General features: G+C 43.5%; 1 protein-coding gene across 4 annotated transcripts in view; it reads right to left on the minus strand.

Moving 5' to 3' along the window:
- The window catches only part of PARD6G (par-6 family cell polarity regulator gamma), a 108114-nt gene that overhangs the window by 69732 nt on the left and 12135 nt on the right, over positions 1-26247 (minus strand). Inside the window, exons 1-3 of one of the 4 annotated variants that reach the window (XM_081251885.1) lie at positions 16953-16979; positions 4665-4727; positions 2605-2827 (exon numbers count right to left, since the gene is read on the minus strand). In XM_081251885.1, the coding sequence (XP_081108011.1) occupies positions 2605-2827; positions 4665-4670 (229 nt within the window). In that variant the 5' untranslated portion in view covers positions 4671-4727; positions 16953-16979. Of the gene's footprint in view, positions 1-2604; positions 2828-3064; positions 3203-4664; positions 4728-16952; positions 16980-26247 lie in introns of those variants that run through there. The other 3 variants (XM_081251882.1, XM_081251884.1, XM_081251883.1) reach the window with 3 other exon arrangements.

Raw genomic sequence — 26247 nt, forward strand, 5'->3', positions numbered from 1 at the left:
CTTTGTGTGGTTTGGGGAGGGGATTAGTAAGTGGCAAACAAATTCATTTTCCTAAACATCACTGTGGGTGTATTTCAACACCTATTAGAAGAATGACTCTTCATTTGTGATGGTCAAACAATTTCCTCTTACAATACACATCAATGTACAGAAAGTTATTAAGTAAACTACAGACCGGGTGTGGTTACAGTAAGATCATGAGAATGGCATCACTGTGACCCAAATCTCAGGACCCGCGCTGTAGGACAAGGACATGGGACTTGAGTGCCACCTCCAGAGGGACCTCGGCTCGGCCCCACCCGTGACGGACAGCCCCTGTCACACGGTTAGCGAGTCTTTCCTGAACACGTAGGGCACCAGGATGGCTCCTGCTTGCCACCGTCCACAGAAACACGACTGCCCTTGCCTCTCCCACTGCGATGCAGTCTTTACAGTTGGACTCCATTGAGGAGAGTGAGAGGAGAGCCCCAGTCTCCCCAGTGACGGAGCGAGGGGCCAGGCTTTGGGAACATCAGGAACATTTTCCTCTCAAAGCCTGACAATAACCTGAGGTAGGTTCTCCCACTGTACAGATGTGAGAACATTAGGGTCGGGGGTCGTCGAGCCGCGAGAAAGTGCTGGGGGCAGGGTATGAATGCGGCTCCCTGCCGTCACCTAACAGAGAAAGGCAGGGGCTGGAGGCGAAGCCTGCACCCTTACAACACAGGACGGTTAGAAACCCTAAGGCAGCTAGTTAAACTCTGGGCTGTTCCTCTGAGGCCAAGGGAAAGAGGAAAGAAAATAATAAAGACAGGGGGCAGGGCCTGAGCCAGCAAGCTGAGCAGCAAAGCCGTCCGAGCGACCCGTGCAAGCTGGCACGTCCCCGCCTGCGGCTTCCTACCTCACCTGAGCTTCGGTGACTCGACGGCACAGGCTGCCGAGTGTCCCTAGGGCTGCCCTCACAAAGGGCAGGAGTGCCTGCGGCGGTGCTCCCAGTGCAGCCGTACAGAGCGGCCTGTTTCCTACACAGGTGGCAAAGCCCGTGTGCACGTCCGTCACTCACAGGGCTTCACACCCACTACTCATCCTTCCGCACCCTGTGAGACAACGCCGCGACCTGGGATGGCCGGGGCACAGCTGTAGACGTGGGATCTGGACCACGCGCCAGCCCTGGGAGCAACTGATGATACGACACAGAGAGAGCAGAATAAAGAGACAAGGGGCTGGGGGCGGGGGGGCCACAGGCCGATCGAGACCAGGCCTTGCTGAGAGGGTGGGCGAGAAGAGGCACCCAAACGGCGCGAGCGGCGGCGGGCTCCCTGCGGCCCCAGCAACTCCACAGGAGGGCGAAAGCCAGTTCCCCCCGCCACCGTGAGGAAGTGACAACTGTGTTGACTTTCGGTGCCATCAGCAGGACACCCAGGCTAAACCAGGGCTGCAGATGCAGAGCTCTCTGCTCTAGTGCCAGGGGACCAGCCCGAAGTGAGGTCAGCAGACCCCTGCCGGTCCCTTGCTACGCACTCCCTTCCAGCGCCGCAGACGAAAGGACAGCAGCAGCCGGCGTGCAGAGCACGGGCTGCCGGCCAGCACGCTCTAAGCGCTCGGCACGTGCGGCCTCCCAACCTCGGGACGGCTCGGCGGGCGAGCACTCTTCGAACACCGTCACGCAAGGCGGGGGCGGGGACTCGGGCGGAGCAGAGAGCGCCAGGCACCCGGGCCGCGCTTCGGCCTCCCGCAGTCTCACGCTTACCAAGCCTGGCTCGGGCTCCCGCAGCCGGGAGGGCGCCCCGCCCAGCACGCTGTGCTGCGGCTTCCAGTGTCCGTGAAGCTGCCCCACTGCCCCAGAGGCTAAGACCGTTCTCTCTCCTCCCCTACGCCGGAAGTCCACGACGGCGAGTACGGTGTCCCCACCGCCATGCTGCTCCCCCGGGGTGGTCAGCACTTGCTGGGGGCACAGAGGTCTGCTCAGGGAAGGAGGGACGGTTGTGACCAGGGCAATCATAAGGTGCCTCTTTCTTTAACCTCAGGCCTCGCCTGCAGGTGGCTCTTTTCTCCAGTACGTTATGTAGAATCCTTAGGGTTCTCCCAAGTTCAGAGACGATAAAACAAATCTAACACGCAGCTCTGAGAAGTGACTCCACAGCAGAGTGCCCCACCTGTCAGCCGTTAACCTGTGTTAGTGACTTATTCTCACATAAAATGATACTGTTCTTACTTACAGCAAAGCTAGGCCTTCAGAGCTAAAAGTTAACCAAAGTTATACTCTAAAGCTAACATTTTTTCCAACCCTAAAAAGGCAGTGGAAAACATACACTAATAACCTGAAGTTTCATTCTTGGGTTACTGGCTAATGCATCCAGTTAAAATACTGAAAATATCGATATTATTTTTCCTCGGTATTTAAAAATCATAAGTCAACACGATTTCAGGTGGAAAATGCAGCTCAAATATTGTTAAGCCTTTCTAAGAAATTAACGTTGACCCAACAGATGTTAATTTCTTTAGTCTCCCACCAAAGGCTAGAAAACAGAATAACATGGTTCTGAAATGACAGACAAAATAGAAAACTGTATTTATTTTTTAAATGAGCGCCGAGCAAGAGCAACAGCTCAGCCTCCTCGGTACCTCGTTTCTGGATGAAGACCCTGAGCAGGGGGTTTGCGCTGGAGACCGCCTTGCAGAAGTTGTCATCGTTGTTGATGGGCAGCAGGTCGCCATGCACGTCTGCGTAGCCGATGGTCACCTCAGTGTTGGAGATGTGGTGGGTGTGCACAACCAGCTTGTAGAAGTCTTCGAACTTTCCAGGCTTCTGACGGTCCAAGGAGAACCTTCGGAACTCGGCTCCAAACTACAACGAAATAGACAGCGGGTACGCGAACAGCAGGGAAAGGGCAGCAGAGCTGTGGCTTGTTCACCTGACAAAGGAGCATTTACAGAGCCACCAGGAGGCCTGGGACACAGCTGCGAACGGCACCCCAGTCCTCAGGGCTACGCGAGCCCAGAGGGGAGAGACCAGCTCACTCAGCATGGACCACGTCCTGAGTGCAGGACAGGCGCTGGAGCTCCGTTTGTGGGGGACCCTCACCTCATCTGAGGACGCTGGGGCGCATCTCCAGGCCCAGGCAACAGCACAACCCTGGGGCAGCCTTAGACACTCAAAGGTGGGAGGGAAGCAAAGGCCAGCTGCAGCTTCTGAACTCCTTCCTAAGGGCAATGGGAAGTCCTGGAACAATTGTAACATTAAGGAAACGACTTGATACGATTTGCATTTTTAAAAAGACCAAACGGCTGCCCTTCAAAAGGATCAGATGCTTCACAAATCTCTGGGGCAGGAGGATGGGTTCTGGACTGGCCAAAAGGACAGAGCAGGTCTTTTCAAAAAAAGATGCTATGCACTCTCCTGTTGTAGGAAACACGCAGGGCCCACCTCCTTCCTGTCAGCCCCTGGCTCTGGCTCAGATGCCCACAGAGTTGCCTGCAGACCTCCAGGCCACCTGCCAGGGGAGGACCCTGGGTCAGCTCCCATGGGCCGACTGTCCAGCGATCTCAGGAGAGGACCCTGGGTCAGCTCCCACGGCCGGACTGTCCAGCGATCTCAGGACACCGCCTGTTTGTTTGGCCTGAGGCTGCTGGCTTAGGACATGCTGTTGTTCCTCACTTGCCAAAGGGGCCTTTATTCAACAGGCAGGACAGATTCTGTGCCCTTGTATATAACTGACAACTAATTATACTGGCTCCAAAATACATAAAAATGAAATGTCTAACGTTTACACAAACCAATAGTTACATCATCTAGACATTATGTCAACTACTCAAGGGCAATGCGACTCAAACCATACAGGTGTGAGTGGTTCTAAACTTTGGGGAGGCATCAGAATCACCTGGAGGATGCCAGAGTTCTGGAATTGCCTGATTTGGAATGCAGCCCAGGAATGTGCATTTTTAACAAGTTCCCAGGAGAAGCGGATGGTACTGGTCTGCAAAGCACACAGACAAAACCACAGATTTAAAGGGAATCAGCCTTCAGACCTCAACCTCCACAGATCTCTTAGAAACGGAGCCTCAGATCCCATTTCCCTTTTAAAAAGCAAAGGACAACACCCATCCTGCACTGCCCCAGGAACGAAAAACTTCAAGTTTGGGAAAACCACCTTCAATGGCTAATCGAAACGAAAGCCTGGCTCCGCAAGCCAGGGCCCAGGGGAGCACTCTCCTTCGTCCCCTGCTGTTGCCAGAGATGCCTCCCCTTGAGACGGGGTCCCTCTCCCTTTTACTTAAAAGACGAGCACCGTTCTCCTTCTCAGTATTTTCTCCAAGCACTCACAAGAACAGGCTCACAGTAAGCAAGGCACACCCCACCCCTTACACACAGGGGAGACATCCCGGCCGGCAAAACTTTTCCAGACACAAGAGACAAGCAGACGACACAAGGTTAATGGGATTTTTCATAATCAGTTATCCAGTCACATCACGAATGTTTATTTCAATAGCAGTCAACCACCATCTTTCCAGTCTCATATATCTCACACATGCTGACTTCCAGAGCAATTAGTTTTTATCAGTATATGCCTTATTTTCACTAAATACACGAGAAGAGCTTCATCATGTCTAATGAAACCAGGTATTTTTGACTTATATATGATTCCCAGTTGAATATTCCCCCAAACTGGACACAACACACTCACTTTCATCCAAGGGACACCAGGGGACTCTCATTCCTCTCCCTCATGCTAGACTTACGCCGCATCCTGCAATTTAAGTAATGAGAAACAGCATGCATTAAATAAGTTAGTTCTGCGATGTTTTAGTCCTAACTGTACTTGGTAATTAACTTCAGATGAAATTTAATTTGTTTCTCAGTTCTTTTAATAATTTTCCTCAAAATACATGTTAATTTGAAGTGCAAATGAGCTCTGACTTCTTCCTGACAGAAGTCTGATTTCTGTTGGATAAAGAGGCTGGTTCTGTCAATCCAGTTATATGTTGAATATGCTTCATATGCTGAATGAGTTCCACAGTTGGGCAAAGAGGTGTGAAATGTAATATGATAAAAGCATTTTTTCAAGCTTTTTTTTATTGTGGCAAAATATACAAAAAATTCACCATCTTAACCATTCTTAAGTGTACAATTCAGTGGCATTAAGTACATTCATACTGTTTTACAACCATCACCACCATCCATCTGCCTTAACTCTTTATCTTGTAAAACTGAAAGCCTATACCCGTTAAGCAATAACAACACATTTCCCTGCCCCCCAGACCCTGGCAACCACCACTGTGCTTCCTCTCTCCCTCCCTCCCTCCCTCCCTCCCTCCCTCCCTCCCTCCCTCTCTCTCTCTCTCTCTCTATATATATATATACATACACACACACACACACACACACACACACATACACACACATGCATATAATTCTTTATCAGATACATGCTTTGTAAACATTTCCTCCCATTCTGTCTTTTACTCTGTGGATCTGGGTCCTTTAAGTAACCAGGGTGCTGGGAGGGAAAGCTGGACTTTTTATTTATTTATTTATTTTAAAGCTGGACTTTTGACACAGTTCTGTAACTTGCTTCCTAACCTAGGTCAGGCACAGTTAAGGCAAGTTTTTCTTAAAACTTTCCTTAGTAAGTATTGAACTTCATTTGAAATTGGTAATGGAGTGAGCCTTTTTACGGCTCTGGTTATCGGATAATAAGTGAAGGAGTGAAGCTCAGCGGTCACCCTTTCGTGAGTCCTGCCGTGGGAACACAGTCCAGTGAGACGCTGAACACCTTAAAGGGGTGGTGAGTCTCCAGTGAACTTCAATGTTGGTTCAGGCATTTCATAGGGATCCCTCTACCCTAATGCAGTGGTCTCCAAATGTCACATATCCCCTCAAGAATTTTGGAAAACCTACCACCATGAAGAGGATAATATACTTTTAAGTTGGCATCTAAATTCTTCATAAGAAAAATAAATAGTTGCAAAGGATATAATTTCCAGCATGCTGTAAATATTTCATTTAAAAATATTTTATCATATGATCTTTTAAATATAGTCAGTGAAATCTAAATGCCATAGTGATTTGATACTACTATCATGCATTTTAAAATAGAATGAACAAGCTCTTTTATAAAAATCAGAAATTCAACAAGGATGAGAAACCCCTGCTCGCCACAACTAGAGAAAAGAAAGCCCATGCACCGCAACGAAGACCCAACGCAGCCAAAAAAAAGAAATTCAACAAGGTTCCTTTTTCTCTTTGATCTCTTGTTTCCATTACAATGCTCCAAGAGAATTTAACCCTGATATTTTATCCTAATAATTTAGGCTTGATTACCCTATCACTCTTCTCTACAACGAAATTAGATAAATTGAAATTAAACATTTTCCCCAAGGCCATAAGGCTCTCTTTGTGAAAAATATTTCAAAGTTGTTTCTAATGGGTATAGAGTTTTAGTTCTGAAAAACGGAAAGTGTTCTGGAGTGCATGCACAACAACGTGAATGTAATTAACACTACTAAAGTGTACACTAAAAAGTGGCTGAGACGGTAAATTTTATGTATGTGTATTTTATCACGTTTATAAATCAAGTAATATAAAATAAACAAAAATAGATTTTTACAGTAAAAAAGTTTCTAGATTGAGTCATGACAATAATTAAATCAAGTTGGAACATAGTTATAAAACTTGACAAATAATTATTAGCCTTCCAAAGTAAACATTTAAAAAATCTTTTGCTTAATAGAAAGTATTTATTGCTAAATGAGGCAAGGGTAGCATCGATTCTTCTGCTGTTTCTTATTGTGGTGTTGGCACTGAGAAGCCTTTTCACATGAAGCAGGACATAGATAGACACAAAGATGCTCAGCCCTGTGAGTCTCACCAAGTCTTGGGCCAGAAGTAAACACAGAGCAGCCTATCATTAGAATTATTTCAAACAATCTATTAGCTGACAATTCAATTAGGACCACTTTCAAGTTTGTTGAAAACAAAGAATTGGAAAATACTTGACTTGGAAGATTTATTGCCCCGTCATTAGAGCCATTTTCACTTTTTCAATTTCTGGTAACTATACCAAGAATTATACGACAATGAATTGTGCCGGCTAATTCCTTCATTTAAAGGCAACCTGTCTGATATGATAGAATGGGGAAGTAACAATATAAAATTAGTGCCACATGCCAAGAGTGTTAACAAATAAAATAGTTTTGCATGAATAGAGCTGGACCCCTACCTAACACCATTACAAAGCTTAACTCGAAATGGATCCATGACCTAAATGTAAGGCCTAAAACTATAAAATTCTTAGACGAAAACGTAGGGCAAAAGTTTCAGTCCATGAGGTTGGATAATGCGTTCTCGATATGACACCAAAGGCACAGGTGACAGAATTAAAAAAATAGACGTTGGACTTCTTAAAAACTAAACTTTGTGCATCAAAGGACACTATCCACAGAGTAAAAAGGCTTTCAACAGTGATAAATACAGTCGTACCTCTCTATCAGCAGAATCCTAAGAAGCTCAAGTCCCTTATAAAATGTCACATTATATGCATATAACCTACGCACATGCCCCACCCCCATACTTTAAATCAACTCTAGATGACATATAATACCTAATACAATGTAAACACTATGTAAATAGTTGTTAATACAATGTAAATAGTGGCCAGTGCACACCAAATTCAAGTTTTACTTTTTGAAAATTTCTGTAGTTGTTATTCTGAATATTTTCTATCCACAGTTCGTTTAATCCATGGATGCAGAACCTGTGGATACTGAGGGTCCACTGTATTCAGAATATATAAAGAATTCCTAAGCAAAATGTTATTCAGCCTTAAAGAGCAAAATTCTGGCATTTGCTACAGCATGGGAACTTGAGGACACCATGCTCAATGAAATAAGTCAGTCATAAAAGGACAATACTGTATGATTCCACTTATATGAGGTACTCAGAGTCGTCAAAATCATAGGAAGTCCCATGGTGGTAGCCAGGGGCTTAGGAGGAGGGGAAAATGGTTAGTTATTGTTTAATGGGTATAGAGTTTCAATTTTATAAGATAAAAAGAGTTATGGGGATGAACGGTGATGGCTGCACAACAATGTGCATGAATTTAATATCACTAAATTAAAAAATGATTAAGATGGCAAATTTTATGTTCTGTGTATTTTTCAATTTTATTTATTTATTTGTTTGTTTGTTTATTTATTTATTTTTGGCTGCGTTGGGTCTTCGTTGCTGCACGCTGGTTTCCTCTAGCTGCGGCGAGTGCGGGGGAGATGCTTTGTCGTGGTGCAAGGACTTCTCATTGCAGTTGCTTCTCTTGCTGCAGAGCACGGGCTCTAGGCGTGCGGGCTTCAGTAGTTGTGGCACCTGGGCTCATGGGCTTAGTTGCTCCATGGCATGTGGGATCTTCCCAGACCAGGGCTCAAACCCGTGTCCCCTGCATTGGCAGGCACACACTCAACCACTGCGCCACCAGGGAAGTCCCTGTTCTGTGCATTTTAACACAAATTTTTTAAAAAAGATCTAGGGTTCCTTGTCAAAATGGCTAATTCTAGATATGAGTCAAGAACTTTATATGAGCCCATGAATCTCATCCTTCTAAGAAGCAAGGAATTATCAAAGACTGTTAGGGTCATATCAAAAGGACTCAGGAACTAGTTTGAATGATCTCCCAACAGCTGAAGATGGGACATTTGTGCATTTATCATCCATAAGGATAATAACTGCTATGGATTGGAACACATCCAATATGCATAAATAATGCATATTTGTTTATAATGAGAACCACAATTTTATTTTTTACTTTTTGGAGGGTGCCAGGGAACCAACCTACTACTTTGAAAATAAGTAGATAAAAGGAAAGAATCAAGCATTTTCCCCAAAGAAACATCATTAATTATTGGGAAATTAACAGATGTAACAACTCCTTATTTCCCAAAGCTTGCAGATAAATAAACTGTTATTCCATTATGATCTTGATAATATTTACTGAATTTTACAGCTGACCCCACCTGTTATTCCTACAACAGGATAGTAAAAATGGGGGAGGGGGTTCACCTCTTTAAATTTTTTAGTTATCTCAAATATGAAATAAGGAAGTCAGTAAGCAAAACTGAATTGGCCTCTAAATGAAATTTACTTTTATTTCCTTTAAAAATATTACATAAGTAATACAATGATCATTATAATTAGAAAACCAAGATTTACTTACACATCTCTTTTGACGCTCCTTCCCTTCAGGAAGAAGGGAGACTTCTGACAGATGCTTGTTGAATGAATAATACCCAGAACTTGGTTGCTACACAAGTAATACGCTATTGAGTGCCCTATGTTACTGATAAAGTTCTTTGTCAACAAGAAGCCTTTCCTTGGTCAAGAAGCAAGGAGACAAAAAAGAGTGGTAGAAACCCAAGATAGCTAAGAGCTGGGGAAGTACAAGTTATTTGTTGTTCTAAATGAATCTTGAAGTACTTCTAGAGCAGTGGAGTCATGATCTGCAAAAATCTGCTCCTCCATAAAAGCCATGAGAACTCTGGCAAAGATAGTAAAAAAGCAACTTTTTGAGAATTCTGGAAATTAACCAAAGGTTTGCAAGCAATAATCCAAGGTGCATTTATTCCAGAAAAGCAGCTGAATCTCAGAACAGCAAATTTTACAGTGTTTGAACTTCCCCCGTTCCTCAGCTTTGAAAACCAGCAGCCTAATAGCTTTACAGGGGGCAGAACTGGTTTGGAGCTCACCCAAAAGCCCCATCCTTATATAACTGTCATCTTTAAACCTGTCTCACAAGTCCCTGGAAAAGCCCGGTTCACAGGGTTTGTCTCTATGTGACCTGAGTCAGAGATCACTCACTGGGAAAAGCCCTTTCCTCAGGACATTTGTTAAGAACAATCAGCAGCAATTGTTTAATGATTAAAGATTATACAATAAAAGTTCCATTTTTAAATGGAATTTTTACAACATGAAGGAAATTATATCCTTTGTAACTATATTTAATACAAGAAAACTTAGATGTAAACTTCAACATATGTTATCTGTTCTATAGAGGTAATTCTCAAAATTCTTTTAGGGGGGTTGTAACATATGAAGATTACTGCATTAGGGTATAGGAATCTCTACAAAAGTACCCGAGTCAAGTACCAGCTGGGACAAACACAATAAAAAGAAATGCTGGGGATTCCCACCTGTTAGGATGACTACTGTCAAGAAACAGAAAACAAGTATTAGTGAGGATATGGGGAAAGTGGAACCCTTGTGCACTGTTGTTAGCAATGTAAAATGATACATCCACTGCAGAAAATAGTATGGAGGTTCCTCAAAAAATCAGGAATTACCATATGGCCCAGCAATTCAGATTCTGAGTATACATCCAAAATAACTGAAAGCAGGGTCTCAAAGAGATATATGTACACTCACGTTCATAGCAGCATTATTCACAACAGTTTAAATGCAGAACCAACCCAAGTTTCTATCAACAGATGGATGAATAAGCAAAATGTGCTTTATCCATGCAATGGAATATTATTCAGCCTTAAAAAAGAAGGCAATTCTGGCATATGCTACAACATGGATGAACCTGGGAGACAGTATGCTCAGTGAAATGAGCCACTTACATGATGTACTTAGAGTTATCACAATCATAGAGACAGAAAGTAGAATGGTAATGCCAGGGGTTGGGGGAGGGGGAAATTGGAAGTTATTGGTTTTTTCTTTTTTTGAAGGGAGGTCACTTAGTACACCTTCTTTTTTGTTTGTTTGTTGTCTGGCTGCGCCATGCATCATGCAGGATCTTAGCTCCCCAAGCAGGGATTGAGCCTGTGCCCCCTGCCCTAACCACTGGACCGCCAGGGAATTCCCAGAAGTTATTGCTTAACAGGTATAGAGTTTCAGTTTAACAAGATGAAAAGAGTTACGAGGATAAATACTGGCATGATTGCACAACAATGTGATTGCATTTAATTCCATTAAACTGTACACCTAAAAATGGCTAAGATGGTAAATTTTATGTTATGTATATTTTACTACAATAGAAAAATGGAGGAAAAATTTTCAAATGCTGGGGAATGAGGTATCCATAGAAGGCTTTGATAAGCTCTGATATATTCCTGGAAATATAAGGGCACATTCATGTGCAGGACTGTGTGCACGGTCAGGAAAGACATGAGAAGGTTGTAATCTCTCATATCTGGCTGACTTTGAGATTCTGTGCAATCAGGAAGTGAGGGCTAAAGCAAAGTTGTAAACTACTGAAGTGTTGAATATGTGCCCCAATATGTGCCCATTTTGGTACATATAACCAAAAGGAATGGGGACTTATTGGTTAAAATCACTTGAGGAAATCTCTGTCCAATCATCAGATGACCATTAAGCTAACTAAGCAGAGTTTCAGTGGTCACATATGAGAAAGAATACACTTTTTTACAGCATTAGTCCAGGAAAGTCACTCAACAAACAAGCAGCAGCAACAACCACAAACCCCTGAGGGAAGAGTCTGGCTTTCAGAGTTATCATGTCATATTATTTAAAATGTTTAGTTTCCAACAAAATTATGAGATATACAAAGAAGTGGGAAAAAATGGCCAGAGTTAAATTAAACAGTCAATGCAAACTGTCCCTGAGGGTGCCCAGAAGTTGCACTTACTAGACAAACATTTTTAGATAAGCTACTATAAACATGTTCAAATTAAAGGAAACCACGTATAAAGACTAAAGGAAACCATAAAACAATGTCTCACCACTAGAAAATAATAGAGACGAAATCATTTTTTAAAAAAGAACCAAACAGAAATTTTAGAGTTGAAAATTATAATAACTGAAATAAAAAATTCCCTAGAGGGACTCAGTAGATTAGAGGTGGCAGAGAAAGAATCAGCAAACTTGAAGATAGGTCAATTTAGAGTATCCAGTTTGAGAAGCAAAAGAAAAAGGAATGAAGGAAAATGAACAGAGTCTCAATGACATACTATCTGTGCCATACTCTCAAGCATACCAAGAAACACATCTTGGAGAAATCCTAGAGGAGAAGAGAGAGAAAGAAAAAGGCTAAAGGATATCTGAAGAGATAGTGGCCCCAAACTTCCCAAATCTGATGAAAAAGTTTAATGTACATATCTGAAAGTTCAACAAATTACAAGGAGAATAAACTCAGTGAGACCCACATCTAGATGCATCATAGTCAAACTACCAAACCCAAAACCAAAGAGAGAATCTTGAAAGCAGCAAGAGAATAACAATTTGTCATGTCCAAAGGATCCTCAATAAATTAACAACTGACTTCTCATCAGAAACCACGGAGGCTAAAACGCTGCGGAATGACATGTTCCAACTTGTGGGTGGAAAAAAGAATGTCAACCAAGAATTCTATATCCAGGAAAACTATCCTTCAAAATGAAGGAGAAATGAGACATTCTCAAATAAACAAAAACTGGGAGAATCTGTCACTAGCAGAACTGCCTTACAAAATACTAAAGCCATCCTTTAGGCTGACAGGAAAGGACACTCTATATTAACTTAAATTCGCATGATGAAATAAAGAGCACTGTTAGAAGTAACTACATAGAAAAAAAATAACTACATAGGTATGTACAAATGTGTTGTTGTTTGCTTGTAACTTTTTCTTCTCTCTGATTAAAAGACAAGTGCAAGGACTTCCCTGGTGGTGCAGTGGTTAAGAATCTATCTGCCAGTGCAGAGGACACGGGTTCGAGCCCTAGTCCGGGAAAATCCCACATGCTGTGGAGCAACTAAGCCTGTGCGCCACAACTACTGAGCCTGCACTCTAGAGCCCATGAGCCACAACTACTGAGCCTGAGTGCCACGACTACTGAAGCCCAAGCACCTAGAGCTTGTGCTCTGCAACAAGAGAAGCCACCGCAATGAGAAGCTCGTGCACTGCAACGAATAATAGCCCCCGCTCACTGCAACTAGAGAAAGTCCACGTGCAACAATGAAGACCCAACACAGCCAAAAATAAATAAATAAATTTATTTAAAAATAAATAAATAAAAGACAACTGCAGAAAGCAATAGTTATACAAGTGTTTGATAAAGTTAAATAAAAATGTACTTTGTATGAGAATAATAACACCAAGGAGAGGGGTGGAAACAGATATATTGGAGCAAAGTACTTGTTTTTTATTGAAATTAAGTTGCTATTAATCTAAACTAGATTGTTTTAAATTAAGATGTTAATTGTAATCCTCAGGGCAATCACTAAGTAAACAAATCAGAAAAAATTCAGTAACAGAAACAAAACGGGAATTAAAATGGTACACTAAAAAATATCTAGTTAATACAAAAGACAGCAGTAATACAGGAAGAAAGGAAGAAAAAAACATAAGACGTATAGAAAACACAAAGCAAAGTGACAGGAGTATATCCTCCTAGCTTATCAATAATTACATTAAATGTAAATGTTAAATGCTCCAGTTAAAAGACAGAGATTGGCAAAATGAATTTTAAAAAGAATCATGATCCAAACAGATGGTGCCTACAGGAAACATGCTTTAAATTCAAGGAAACAAATAGGTTGAAAGAGGATGGGAAAAAATATACCATGCAAACAGTACAAAAAGAGTGCTAAGTGGCTATACTAACAGCAGGCAAAATAAACTTTAAGACGAAAATTGTTACTAGAGACAAAGAAAAATATTTTACAATCATAAAAAGGTCATTTCATGAGGGAAACATAAAAATTTAAACATTTATGCACCGAACAACAGAGATCCAAAATACATGAAGCAAAAAGAGACAAACTTGAAGGAAGAAATAGACAATTCAACAATGAATGTTGGAGGGACTTCCCTGGTGGTCCGGGGGCTAAGACTCCGAGCTCCCAATGCAGGGGGCCCAGGTTCGATCCCTGGTCAGGGAACTAGATCCCACATGTCGCAACTAAGAGTTCACATGCTGCAACCAAAGATCCCGAATGCTGCAACTAAAAGATCCTGCATGCCACAACGAAGACCTGGTGCAGCCAAATAAATAAATAAATAAACATTTAAAAAAACTATTAAAAAAACAATGAATGTTGGAAACTTCAATATCCCACTTTCATTACAGAATAGAACTAGACAGAAGATCAAAAAGGAAATAGAAGACAACACTAGACCTAACAGTCTATACAACATGCCACCAAACAACTGTGGAATGCACATTCTTCTCAAGTGAACATGGAACATTCTCCAGGATAGATCACATTTTAGACCCTAAAACAGGTCTTAATAAATTTAAAAGGATTGAAATTATACAAAATATGTCTTCCAACCAAAATGGAATGAAATTAGAAATCAATAATAGAAGGAAATTGGGGAAATTCACAAATATGTGGAAATTAAACAACATACTCCTAAATAACCTATGGTTTAAAGAAGAAATCACAAGGGAAATCAGCAAATGCAGAGAGATTAAAGAAAATGAAAACATTCCATACCAAAATTTATGGAAATCAGCTAAAGCAGTGCTTAGAGGATATTCACAGCTATAAACACCCATAGTAATAGAAGAAGAAAGATATCAAAACAATAACCTAAACTACCACCATTAGAAACTAAAAAAGCACAAAAATAACCCAGTGCAAGCAGAAAGTAAGAAATTATAGAGATTAGAACAGAATGAATGTGATAGAGAATAGAAAAAAATATAGAAAATAACAAAACCAAAAATCAGTTCTTTGAAAAGATCAACAAAACTGGCAAATCTTTAAGTAGGTGGACCAAGAAAAAAAGAAGATTCAAACTACTAAAACCAGGAATGAAAGAGGAGGAAACATTACTATTGAGCTTAAGGAATTAAGAAGGATCATAAGCATCCCAGTAGTAACAATCACACCTAACACCCAAGAAACTCCCTGAAGAATTGACTGATTCTAGAACTGGTACACAAAACACATAAGATGAGCCTAGGAAATTTTATAATACCAGAAAGTAAGAAAGTGCCGAAAACAGAAACAAAACACATAATCACGGGGGTATGTCAAAGGAAACAGGAACCAATTGCAAAAGCTCCCAATTGCTGAAGCTGGAACCATATGAGCAACAAAATCAATAAAGTATACTGGATTATAACTCAGCATACAAAATAAATGTTCATGTGTCCAGAATGACATAATAAATGGTGAATAAATAAATGGGGGAGAAGAGACAGATCTCCCATGCAGAAGAACACCAAATAATTTATGTAGATACACCAACTTCAAGGAAATAGAACATAACTCCTTAAGAGTAGGCTGCACACACAGTTCATTCCAAAGAATACAGTGTGGAAAGGGAGAGAAAGAATAACTTTAAGTGGAGAAATCTGGCAAACATTCTCAGCCAGGTCATCAAGGTCAATATCAATAGTGATAAGCCATGTTGACAGCATGTACTCTTGATATGATGTGATGAAAATGGCACTTTACCTCTATGGTCTTCCTCCCCAAAACCTATAATCGCAGTATAATAATGAGAAACACAACAGGCAAATCCCAACTGAAGGATAATCCACAAAGTATCTGACCATTACTCCTTCAAACTGCTGAGGTCGTTGCTTGAGCTGCTAAAACAAAATACCATAGACTGGGTAGTTTAAACGACAAATATTTTTTCCTCACAGTTCTGGAGGCTGGGAAGTCCAGAATCAAGGTGCTGGCAGATTCAGTATCTGGTGAGAGCTCTCTTCCTGATTTGCTGATGGCCGCCTTCTTGCTGTGTGTCCTCACATGATGGAGAGCTCATGCATCTTTTCCTCTTTTTATAAGGACATTAATTCCATCATGAGGCTTCTACCCTGATAACCTAATCTAAAGCTAATTACCTCCCAAAGGCCTAATACCTCGAAATGCCTACAGTCAAATTGGGGGATTAGGGCTTCAACATATGAACTGAATTCAACATTCAATTCATAGAGGTAATAAAAAACAATTAAAGTCAGAGAAATTGTCATGGTCAAGAGGAGCCTAAGGAGACATCACACAAATATGATGTGGTATCCTGTACAGGATTTTGAAACATTAGGCTAAAAAGAATACTGGGTGAGAACTAAGGAAAAATAAAGTATGTATTTCATTTAAATGTATCAATATTTACAGATTATAACAAATGTACCATTAGATTTTATTTTATTAACATTAGACATTAATAACAGAGGAAACTAGATGTGGCACATATATGGAAACTCTCTGTACTATCTTTGCAACTTTTCTGTAAATCTAAAGCTGTCCTAAAATTAAAAGTTTATTTTTTAGAAGTATGACAAGGGAATACTACTAATAACTGTTGTCTCAACAAATTTGATAACCAAGATGAAAAGGACAAATTGCTAGAAATACACAGATTACCAAAACTGACTCAAGAATAGACAATCTGATTAAACTTACTGTAAGGTATTTATTTAATTTTCAAAGTGCCCACAAAGAAAATCCGATGCCCATAGGGCTTCACTGGAGAATTCTAGTAAACATTTACAAAAATAATACCAATCCTTCACAAATCTTCTAAAAAGTAAAAGAGGAAGGAACATTTTCCAACTTATTCTATGAAGTCAGTATTACCCTGGCAAAGCCAGAAAAAGACATTACAGGAAAAGAAAACAACAAATCAATATCCACTGTGAATAGAAACACAGAAATTCTCAACAAAATACTAGCAAGCTATATCCAGCAAAGGACTGTATAAAAAGGACAATACACCATGACCAGTGAGATTTATCACAGGAACACAAGGTCAGTTTAACACCTAAAAATCAATGTAGTACATAATAGTAATAAAGAGCAAAGCCACGTGATCATCTCAATAGATGCAGAAAGAGCATTTGACAAAATCTAACACCTTTTAATGATCTAAAATACTCAAGGAATTAGGAATATAAGGGGACTTCTCCACCCTGATAGAGGGCATCCAAGAAAACTCATAGGTAACCTCTGGAAATTAATAAAGGAGACCTCAACTAAAATTAGAGTCAGGAATGACCTGTAGAGGGAGCGCTCACACATTCTCACTCACCATCATTCGCATGCCCTGAACGTCATGTGTTTGCCCCACAGGAAGAAGCAGACAGGAAGTGACTACATCACTATCCGAAAGGAAGAATTTCTCCTCGCTCGGCAACAGTTCAGCCAATGAGAAACATCACAGCTCGACCAAGGAGAAGCCATCACCATCCTGAACTCCTTCCTTCCTCCAATGAACTTTCATTTAGAACAACCCCTGCAGCTTCCCCATTTTCCCCATAAAGGCAGACTCCCTTTGTTCTCTGGACATGCCTGTGGTTTGCCATAGACTGCATGTCTCAAATTGCAAATTTTTTTGCTGTTCCCAAGCAAACCCTATTTGTTGGTAAAATAACTGATTGTTTTAGGTTAACACCTCATACTTAACGGTTAAAGACAGAATGATTTCACCCTGAGATGAGGAACAAGAAAAGAATTTCCACTTTCACATCTACTAGTTAACACTGTTCTACAGGTGCTACCAAGGGCGCTTAGGGGAGACAATAAAAGACATCCAGATTGGAAAGGAGGAATTAAAAATACGTCTGTCCCCGTCTGATATGTTCTTACATGTAGAAAGTCCTAAGGAATCTGGAAGAATTAATTATTAGACTTAATAGATGAGTTCAGCATGGTTGCAGGATCAACACGCAAATATAAATTTATTTCTGTACACTAGCAAGGAACAATCTGAAAATGAAATTAACAAAATTTCACTTACAATAGCATCAAAAAGGATTAAAGTGTTTAGGAATAAATCTAACAAAAGAAGTGAAAGACTTGCATGCTGAAAACTACAGAATAGTGTACAGAATATTGCTGAAAAGTTAAAGAAGACATAAATAGTGTGAGCACATATATGGACATGTAAAAAGGACAAAACAAAACAGCTTTTAATTCATAAAGTAAGACGACTGGGAATATTAGTCATCTTGCTCTTCATTTCCAACACATTAACAACAATTCCCTGATGAGTTCCCATTTTGTCAAATATTTTTCTCAAAGTTATCGGCAGATGTCTCCAGGGAGCAGATGGCTACCTATGGCATGAAAGGAAGCGGGGAGGGAAGGAAAAAAGATATTCAATGCTTATGAAGTGCAAGACTTAATACTGTTAAGATGGCAATAATCCCCAACTTGACTGCAAATTCATTTCAAGCCCTATCAAAATCCTAGCTGCCCTTTTGCAGTAATTGGCAAGCTGTTCCTAAAATTTATATGGAAATGCAAGGGATCCAGAAAATCCAAAAGATGCCTGAAAAAGAAGAACAGGGAGGACTCAACACTTCTTAATTTCAAAAGTTACAGACTAATGCTGGCAAAGAAGTAGACATATAATCAATATTATAGAACTGGGAGTCAAGGAAAATAACCCTTATATTTGTGATCAATTGATTTTTGACAAGAATGCTAAGGCAATTCAGTAGTGGAAGAGAACAGTCTTTTCAACAAATGGTGCTGACGCAATCTGATACTCACAGGCAAAGCAATGAAGTTGGACTCCTACCTCATATCAGATACAGCTAAACTAAAACTGGATCACAGACGTAAATGTGAGAGCTAAAATTATAAAACTCTTAGAAGAATACATAGGATTAAATTTATTACTTCACTTAGGCAATGATTTCTTTGATATGACACTAAAAGCATAAGCAACAAAAGAATAAATTAGATAAATTGGCCTTCATCAAAACTGAAAATGTTGTGCATCAACAAAGTGAAAAGATAATCTACAGACTGGGAGGAAAATGCTGCAAATCATACATAATGTACTTGTACCAAAAATATATAAAGACCCCTTAAAACTCAACAATGAAAAGACAAACAACCCTATTAAAATGGGCAAAGGACTTGAACAGACATTTCTCCAAAGAAGATATACACACAGCCAATAAACACATGAAAAGATGCTCAACATCATTAGTCATTAGGAAAATGCAAATCAAAACTGTAATAAGCCACCATATTTCATCCACTATGATGACTACAATCAAAGAGACAGACGACAGGGACTTCCCTGGCGGCCCAGTGGTTAAGACTCCACGTTTCCACTGCAGGGGGCATGCGTTAGATCCCTGGTCAGGGAACTAAGATCCCACATGCCATGAGGTGCAGCCAGAAAAAAAAAAAAAAAGAGCTAGACGATGAGTGCTGGTGGAATGTGAAGGGGTCTGAACTCTCTCGTGCATTTCCGGTAGGAATATAAAACACGTGCCTGCTCTGGTCATCAGCGTGGCTCCGAAAAACGTTGAACAAAGAGTTGCCATGTGGCCCAAGAAATGTCACCCCCAGGTATGTACCCAAGATTAACGAACACATAAAAACTTGCACATGAATGTTCACAGCAGCATTGTTCACAATAGCCAAAGAGTGAAAACTATCCAAATGTCCATCAACTGATGAATGGATAAACAAAAAGTGGTATATACCCTTATTGGTGAATATTACTCAGCCGTAATAAGGAATGAAGTATGATAAATGCTGCAACAAATTTGAACCTTGAAAACATTATGGTTAATGAAAGTCGTCAGACACATAGACCATATACTGTATGATTCTATTTATATGAAATGTACAGAATAGGCAAATTCATAAAGAAGGTAGACTAGTGGTTTCTAGGGACTAGAAGTAGAAAGGAATTGAGAACGGCTGCTAATCGGTAGGGGGTTTCTTTTTGGGGTGAAGAAAATGTTCTAAAATTAAATAATGGTAATGATTGCACAACCCTGTGAAAATACTAAAAACTACTGAATTTATACTTTAAAGGTATGAATTTTATTTCATACAAATTACAGCTTATAGAGCTGTTTTTGTAACTTTCACTTCAAAGAATAATTTTTTTAAACCGCCAATTGAAGGCTTATTGGCAGTTACGTTAAGAAATATGGAAACCCCGGAAGACGGCGGTGGACTGGCTGGTGCACACGGAGGCTCTGCTTGTGCCCCAGGAAATCCCAAGAGACCAAGGGTCCAAGCATCAGCTGCCAGCACACCTCAGTTTAGAAGATGAAGACTTACAAAGAACTCAGGGAAGCCCGCCCCCTGCCCCGCCGCCACTACTGCTGGCCCTTGCAGAGGAGAACAGGATGTGAGACTTCGTCCAAGCTGGTAGGGCAAGCTTTTCCAGTTCGAATTGGTCCAACAGCGTAGAACTGGTAGGGAAGACAGAGGGCTGGCACTCTGAACAGGGCAGAACTTGCCTCCTTCACACGCCCATCTCCACCCTGACCCCAAACTGCAAAAGGCCCTCAATCCCTCTCATCCAAGTTACAAGCTAAAACTTCACATGAATGATGTTTTTGGGGCCACAAGGCTCTGGCAATACAAATGTATTTTCACCATTCAATGTCACGTGACTCCAAGGTTAGTTGATTACCATTACCATAATTCTCTCTTACTTTCCAGGTTAAAAATATTAAAAATGTAAAATTTTCTTTTTCTTGATACCTAAGGAGTTCTCTCTACAGTTATCCACATGTTTAAACAAATCCCTTTGGTATGGAAACATATTTAATTCAGAGCGTGAAAGGCTCATTTGGTGTGCACTGCAAGTCTTGTTAGCTGTCTTCACGCCCACAATTAAATCATAAGCTTCCCCAGTGGAAGTGCACTTCCAAGCTCCTATGCTGAGGGTCTCAGAGAGAGAGATTTGCCCAAAGCCATAGAGCTACTTGATTCCAGGCTGGAAATAAACCCCATTTCCTGACTCTGGTCCTGTGTTCCACCTGCTGCCACTTCAAGCCAACCAAAAAGTTCATTCTTTTTACAACTGAAATCATGGTCCCAGGTTTCATCTTAAACTCACTTAGCTACTATTTACTTAAAAACTCTAAAATGGCACAGCTTTGATAATTAAGATGCAGCTCTGGCTTAATACCATTCCCAAAGAAACTGAGTCTGAGTAAAAGCAGCTGCCATCTCCTGTGGTCTAACGCCAAAGGCAAGGGTAGGAGAATTATAAATGGTACTCTCTTCTCACCTAGGTCCTTTCCCACCGTTGTCTTTCTAACTAGGGACAGCTCCTAGAGCCTGAACCCCACGTGATGTCCCCCGACGGCCCCAGGGGGGGCCAACCAATCACCGTTTCCATCACTTGGGGAAAGGCCGTGGGAGGTAAAGGTACACCCGTGGCTGTGTCTCTAACAACTATCTGGGGGCAGGAAATGCACCACACTACTGTTACTTTCAAGCTGCCCCCTCCTAGATGTAGGCAGCTAAAACCCAGAGGCGAAGGTGCTCTTGGTCACTCTTTGCCACAGTGTCTGAGTCAGCCACCCCCAAGCCCCAGCTCACCTCCCCTTTCAGGTTGGCTTTCACAAAAAGGGGGAATTGAACTTTCAGGACAAAGGTCTATAACTCTGAAGTTCTATCCTTCTTCATCATTTCCTTAAGATACTCTGCTGTTCTTAAGAAAGCATCCTTTCCTCTCCTGCATGCAACTCACGGTAATCTTCGCCTCAGAGGCAGTCAGCAAAGCCGACCGCATGTGCCTGTGAACACCGTCACTCTGGAGAAACCAGCAAGATTCATGCTGGACCGAAAAAGAGGCGGACACGCCAAGGGCTGGTGTCTGGTATGACACTTGAGGTGCCGCTGGAGCCCAGGGCTCACTGTCCTGCGGCCGTTCCAGTGCTGCCTGGGCCGGGAGGGACAGCTGACTGAGAGAGCTCTGCGCTGGGGGAGAGGACGCTCCTCCAGGCTTCTCCAACGTGTGTGCTTTTAAACAATTAGGATTACACTGTTTGGTACATTTATCTTTATGGTTTGAAGGGGATAGAACCATACAGCCCAAAATTCAAAAGGAATCCCAGCCACCCAGTGTCCCCTCCACAGGAACCGATGACTTCCCTTGTATGTGCCTTCAAAAGGCGTCTCCTGCATGTAAAAGCAGTATCTGTGACTTGTGTCCATGGGCCCTCTGTTCTAAACAGTACTGTACCGTATGCACTGCTCTACTGTACACATTTTCCACTTATCTGCTGTACTTGAAAAACATTATTTTACTGAATGCTGAGGTCCTGTGAGGTAGGCACCTCAAACTTGCACGTCATCTGGCTGCTGGCTTGTAAGGTGCCCACAAGGTGCCCACAGGGACGTGATGAGGTATTGTCAGACTCACCAGGCAAGGCCAGAGGAGCCAGGCACTAAGGAGGAGTCTTTCTTTACCTGTTGAAATCTGCTTAGTAACTGAGTCACTTATAAGCTACCCCCCAAACCCCAAGCAGCCACAAACTTTCAATTACCATATGAGCGGGAGCAGGAAACTGCCACCAGACCACAAACCCATGAGCGCAGGGTCTGGTTGCTGCAGCCTACCACGGTCCCTGGTATACAGTAGGCGCTCAAATCTTTATTGAATTAATGAAATAAACCTGTGTTAACCAGTTTCAAAATAAAACTCTATAAGCTGACATTACGGGACAAAACAGGAATGCAGCAGATGTGAGCACGGAGTCACGAAGCAGGCCCCGCGCCTCACGCCAGCCCTGCCGCATCCCAGCAACCTGAAGCTGAGTGCCAGCCCGCCCCTGCCCACCACGTGTCAGCCCAAAAGTGAAGACATCTTCACCAGCAAAGGCACTGTTTCAATGCATATTTGCAAAGGGGTGTGACCTGGCAGGTGTAACACACTCTGACTGTGCCTTTGCTTCAGAGGGCACAGCTCAACATCAAGTGCCAGTTTTAGGCCACAGAGGCTCAGTGGGTCTCAGACCCAGTGGCTGCCTGAAGCTGTACCCTCTGCTAGAGACCACGCGGTGGGCACCCTGCACCTGCGGCAGGAAGGTAGACCCCGAGCCTCCAGGCCGCTCCTACCACTGCCCGCCCCACACCCTCCCTGCAGCAGAACTGACCCTAGAAAGAGGAGAGCATCCAAGAAGCATCGTTTGCTTTTGCTGCTCCCTTTCACAAGAGAGGCCCCAGGAACCACCAGGACACTTTTACAGAAGTGTCGTTTCATGTGACATGTGTCTCTTCATTCACGTGAACTCACTCCTCCAAACTACCAAGGAGGAACTTTTTTTTTTTTTTGATGTGGACCGTTTTTAAAGTCTTTATTGAATTTGTTACAATATTGCTTCTGTCTTATGTTTTGGTTTTTTTGGCCTCGAGGTGTGAGGGATCTTAGCTCCCCGACCAGAGATAGAACCCGCACCCCCTGCACTGGAAGGCGAAGTCTTAACCACTGGACCGCCAGGGAAGTACCCCAAGGAGGAACTTATTCATTGAAAAAATATTTTCATGAGCTGGACTTTATAGCTGCAAAAAGAAAAATATGGTCTCCATTTTATCCCCACTGAGCCTGGCATAGAGCAGGCACTCAAAGTACATCCGCCGAGTGGACAGCTAGTAATAAGGCATGGCCCCTGCTCTCAGTCACGCAGAGAATATCCACGGAGAGGTTCCCAGAAGCAGGTACGACCCCTCACACTGGGGCACGTGAGTGAACAAAACAGAAAAAATGTCTGCCCTCATGAGACTTACATACCAGTGGGGAGGACAGACAGCAAACAGTACAAATAGTGAATAAGCAGATCCTAGAGTGTGTGAGGAAGTGGTGAGCGCCACGGGGAGGAGGAGAGAATGGTAAGGAGATGGGCTGATGGAAGCCACGTGTTTTCCATAACCTGCCGGAAGCTACATGGGAGCACAGACCATGGCAGCTCAAAGGCCTGCTGGATCCCTTCCACAGGGCCTGGACAGGTCGCCCCGGCGCTACAGCTCTCTGGGCTTCAGTTACCCCATCTGTAGGATGGGGCTACCGTAAGGTTTTATGCACACAGAGCAGGTTAGCTGCTTCTGACCACTGTAACAATTTAACCATTACTGTGAAAGCAGTACTTTCCTTGAAAAATCTTCAGGGCTAGACTCTTCCCAGTGATCCCGAGACTCTGCCCTAATCTTGAGGGACCAAGGAGGACGCTAGATGCTAAATCTTCTCATTCCAATACCCACTGACTGCTCCCTGGCAGGGGCCTGGGGCTGAAGCATCCAGGATTCCTCGGCTCATTTTCCTATTGTAAAATGTTGTGTTTCTCTTAAGATACTCCTGAGGGTTATCCAGGGGGCTACTATGTTCTTCCACACACGAACGACCCCTTATAAGTCAAGTCTGTCTTACAGCGCAGACTTAAAGCGACGCACACACGTTACCCAGCCTTCTGAGCAGCTCAATGCAGGAAGCGACCCAGCCCAGCACTCTGGACCCTGCGGTAGAGGCTCCGCCCCCAGGCGACCCCACCCCGAGGCACCACCCCATACCGAGGCCACCACCCCCGCCCCCGCCTCTCAGGTGAGAGCAATCACAGGAAGTCATCAGAAGCACAGGTAGATTCTGATGGAAAATCTTCATCAAAATATGGTGAAAAACGGAAACTGTAAAAGCTCGTCAGACAGATGAAGCACACGCGCAGGATGAAATACGATGAAGCCAACAGAAGTGCTGTTTTAGCGCTCAAGGAAGCCTTTACAATATGGAAAGTGAAAGAAAACACAACCCATCGGAAAATCCACAATGTGATCCCAACAGGTTGAAAATGACTTGGGTGCAACACAGAACAAAGCAGCAAGGCCCCACCCCGGGCCTGGGACTCCTGCCTAAGCCAAGAGCCCAGGGAGCTGTGTACACCCGGCCCACCTTTGGCCAGTGAAGCCAGGCTCTCTGGGCTGGGCCCAGGCACAGGGAATCAGAATCTGCATTCTAGCAAGATTCCCAGTAACCCAGGTGCACACTAAAGTCTCAAAAGCAGTGTCATAAACATCCCAGTAAGCATCATGCCAGTAACCACTATGGGCTACTTTTTAGTACTCATTCATTCATTCAACAAGATTTCACTGAATGCCCAGTACGGGCCAGGCCCTGCGCCAGTGATGAGCGTCTTCGTGAGGCTGATGCTTTAGCTTGAGAGCCCAGCACTGAGACGTTGAACAGTAATCACATGTGCAAATGTGTAACGACAAGCTGAGAAACGTAAACAAAGAAGCCGCATGACACAGGCCCTGGTTTAAATTGTGTGCATGAGGAAAGCAACAAACAGATGGATGGAGAAGGGCTGCAGCACATCACCCACACGTGGCCCGAAGGAGCTCCCAACAGCCCAGGCACCGGGGGGGCAGGCCCTCACTGTGTGCACCAGGAGGCTGCCAGGGCGGCCCTGTGGGCTGTGACCTCCTATGTCCTGCTTTCCGCCGGGGTGGGTCCTGGAGTCACAATCAACATGGCATTCCAACCATAAAAGATCTCAGGAGCGTACACTCATAGGGTCGATGCCAGCACCTCGGGACCATTTCAGGGCGGGGCCAAGGGACATGTGTCCACAAGCATGCCACGTGGAAAACTGCGGAGAGACCTCCCTTTATGGGATGGTCAGGCAGCACAGGTTGGCGTCCTAACGAGGTATCTGTCAGAGCGTGGGACCCGCCAAGGGACGACCTCCTGGGCTGACACGCTGGGAGAGGTTAAAATCGGGCCACGGGCCTGTGAGTCAGATGGGGTGGAGCCGACAGGGGAGCCTGGCCCCTTGCTGTGCCCCGTCCACCCACCTCAATCCACAGCAATGATGGCACAGCTGTCAGCACCTGCAGGACTGCTCAGACAAGCACCGATTCCCGCATGAGGCTGCCAGACAGCTGCTGGGGACTGAGAGCCCACTGCGCTTGTGGTCACCTCTATGAGCCCCCCGTGTGCTCCAGACAGGTGGGCACACACTCCTCTGCTCACGAACGCGTGACTGGCACCCGTGGACCCAGTGCTGCTAAATGTAGCGGTGGGGCAGGGCTGAGAATAGAGGCCAGAGAGATTTAGGAATATGGCCTGTGGTGCCTGCCTGGCAGGGGTTTCCACTGTGGCAGAGAAGGTGTGGTGGGCGCCAAGCTTTGCGTGCATGCTCTACGTGACCCTAACAGCGAGCCCGAGGTGTCACTGTTCCCATTTTACAGACCAGGAGACTGAGGCCTGGAAGGATTCTATAACAGTGCACGGGTACAAGGCTAGTAAATGAAGGAACTGAGGCTAATACAGGGGAGAATTTAGACAAGACCTAAAGAGCGCCCATGGTGCGGGTGAGACTTCCAAGGGACAGGGACGCCCTACGTGGGAAGGGACAGCACCCAGACCAGCTGAGAGCGAGGACAAAGGGGGGCCATGGTGGGGCTAGCAGCATGAACCAGAGCCGGGCTGCTCTCGAAGCTGGGGGTAGACGTGCAGGGAGAGCCTGGTGTTGAGGTGGGGCTGGCGGACTGGAAGGTCCACCTGGGCCAGAGCGTGGAGGCAAATGCCAGCTCCTCATGTGTCTTTGCCTCCACAGAAC

This window comes from Mesoplodon bidens, assembly GCF_964165515.1.
Source record: "Mesoplodon bidens genome assembly, chromosome: 13".
Taxonomy (NCBI): domain Eukaryota; kingdom Metazoa; phylum Chordata; class Mammalia; order Artiodactyla; family Ziphiidae; genus Mesoplodon; species Mesoplodon bidens.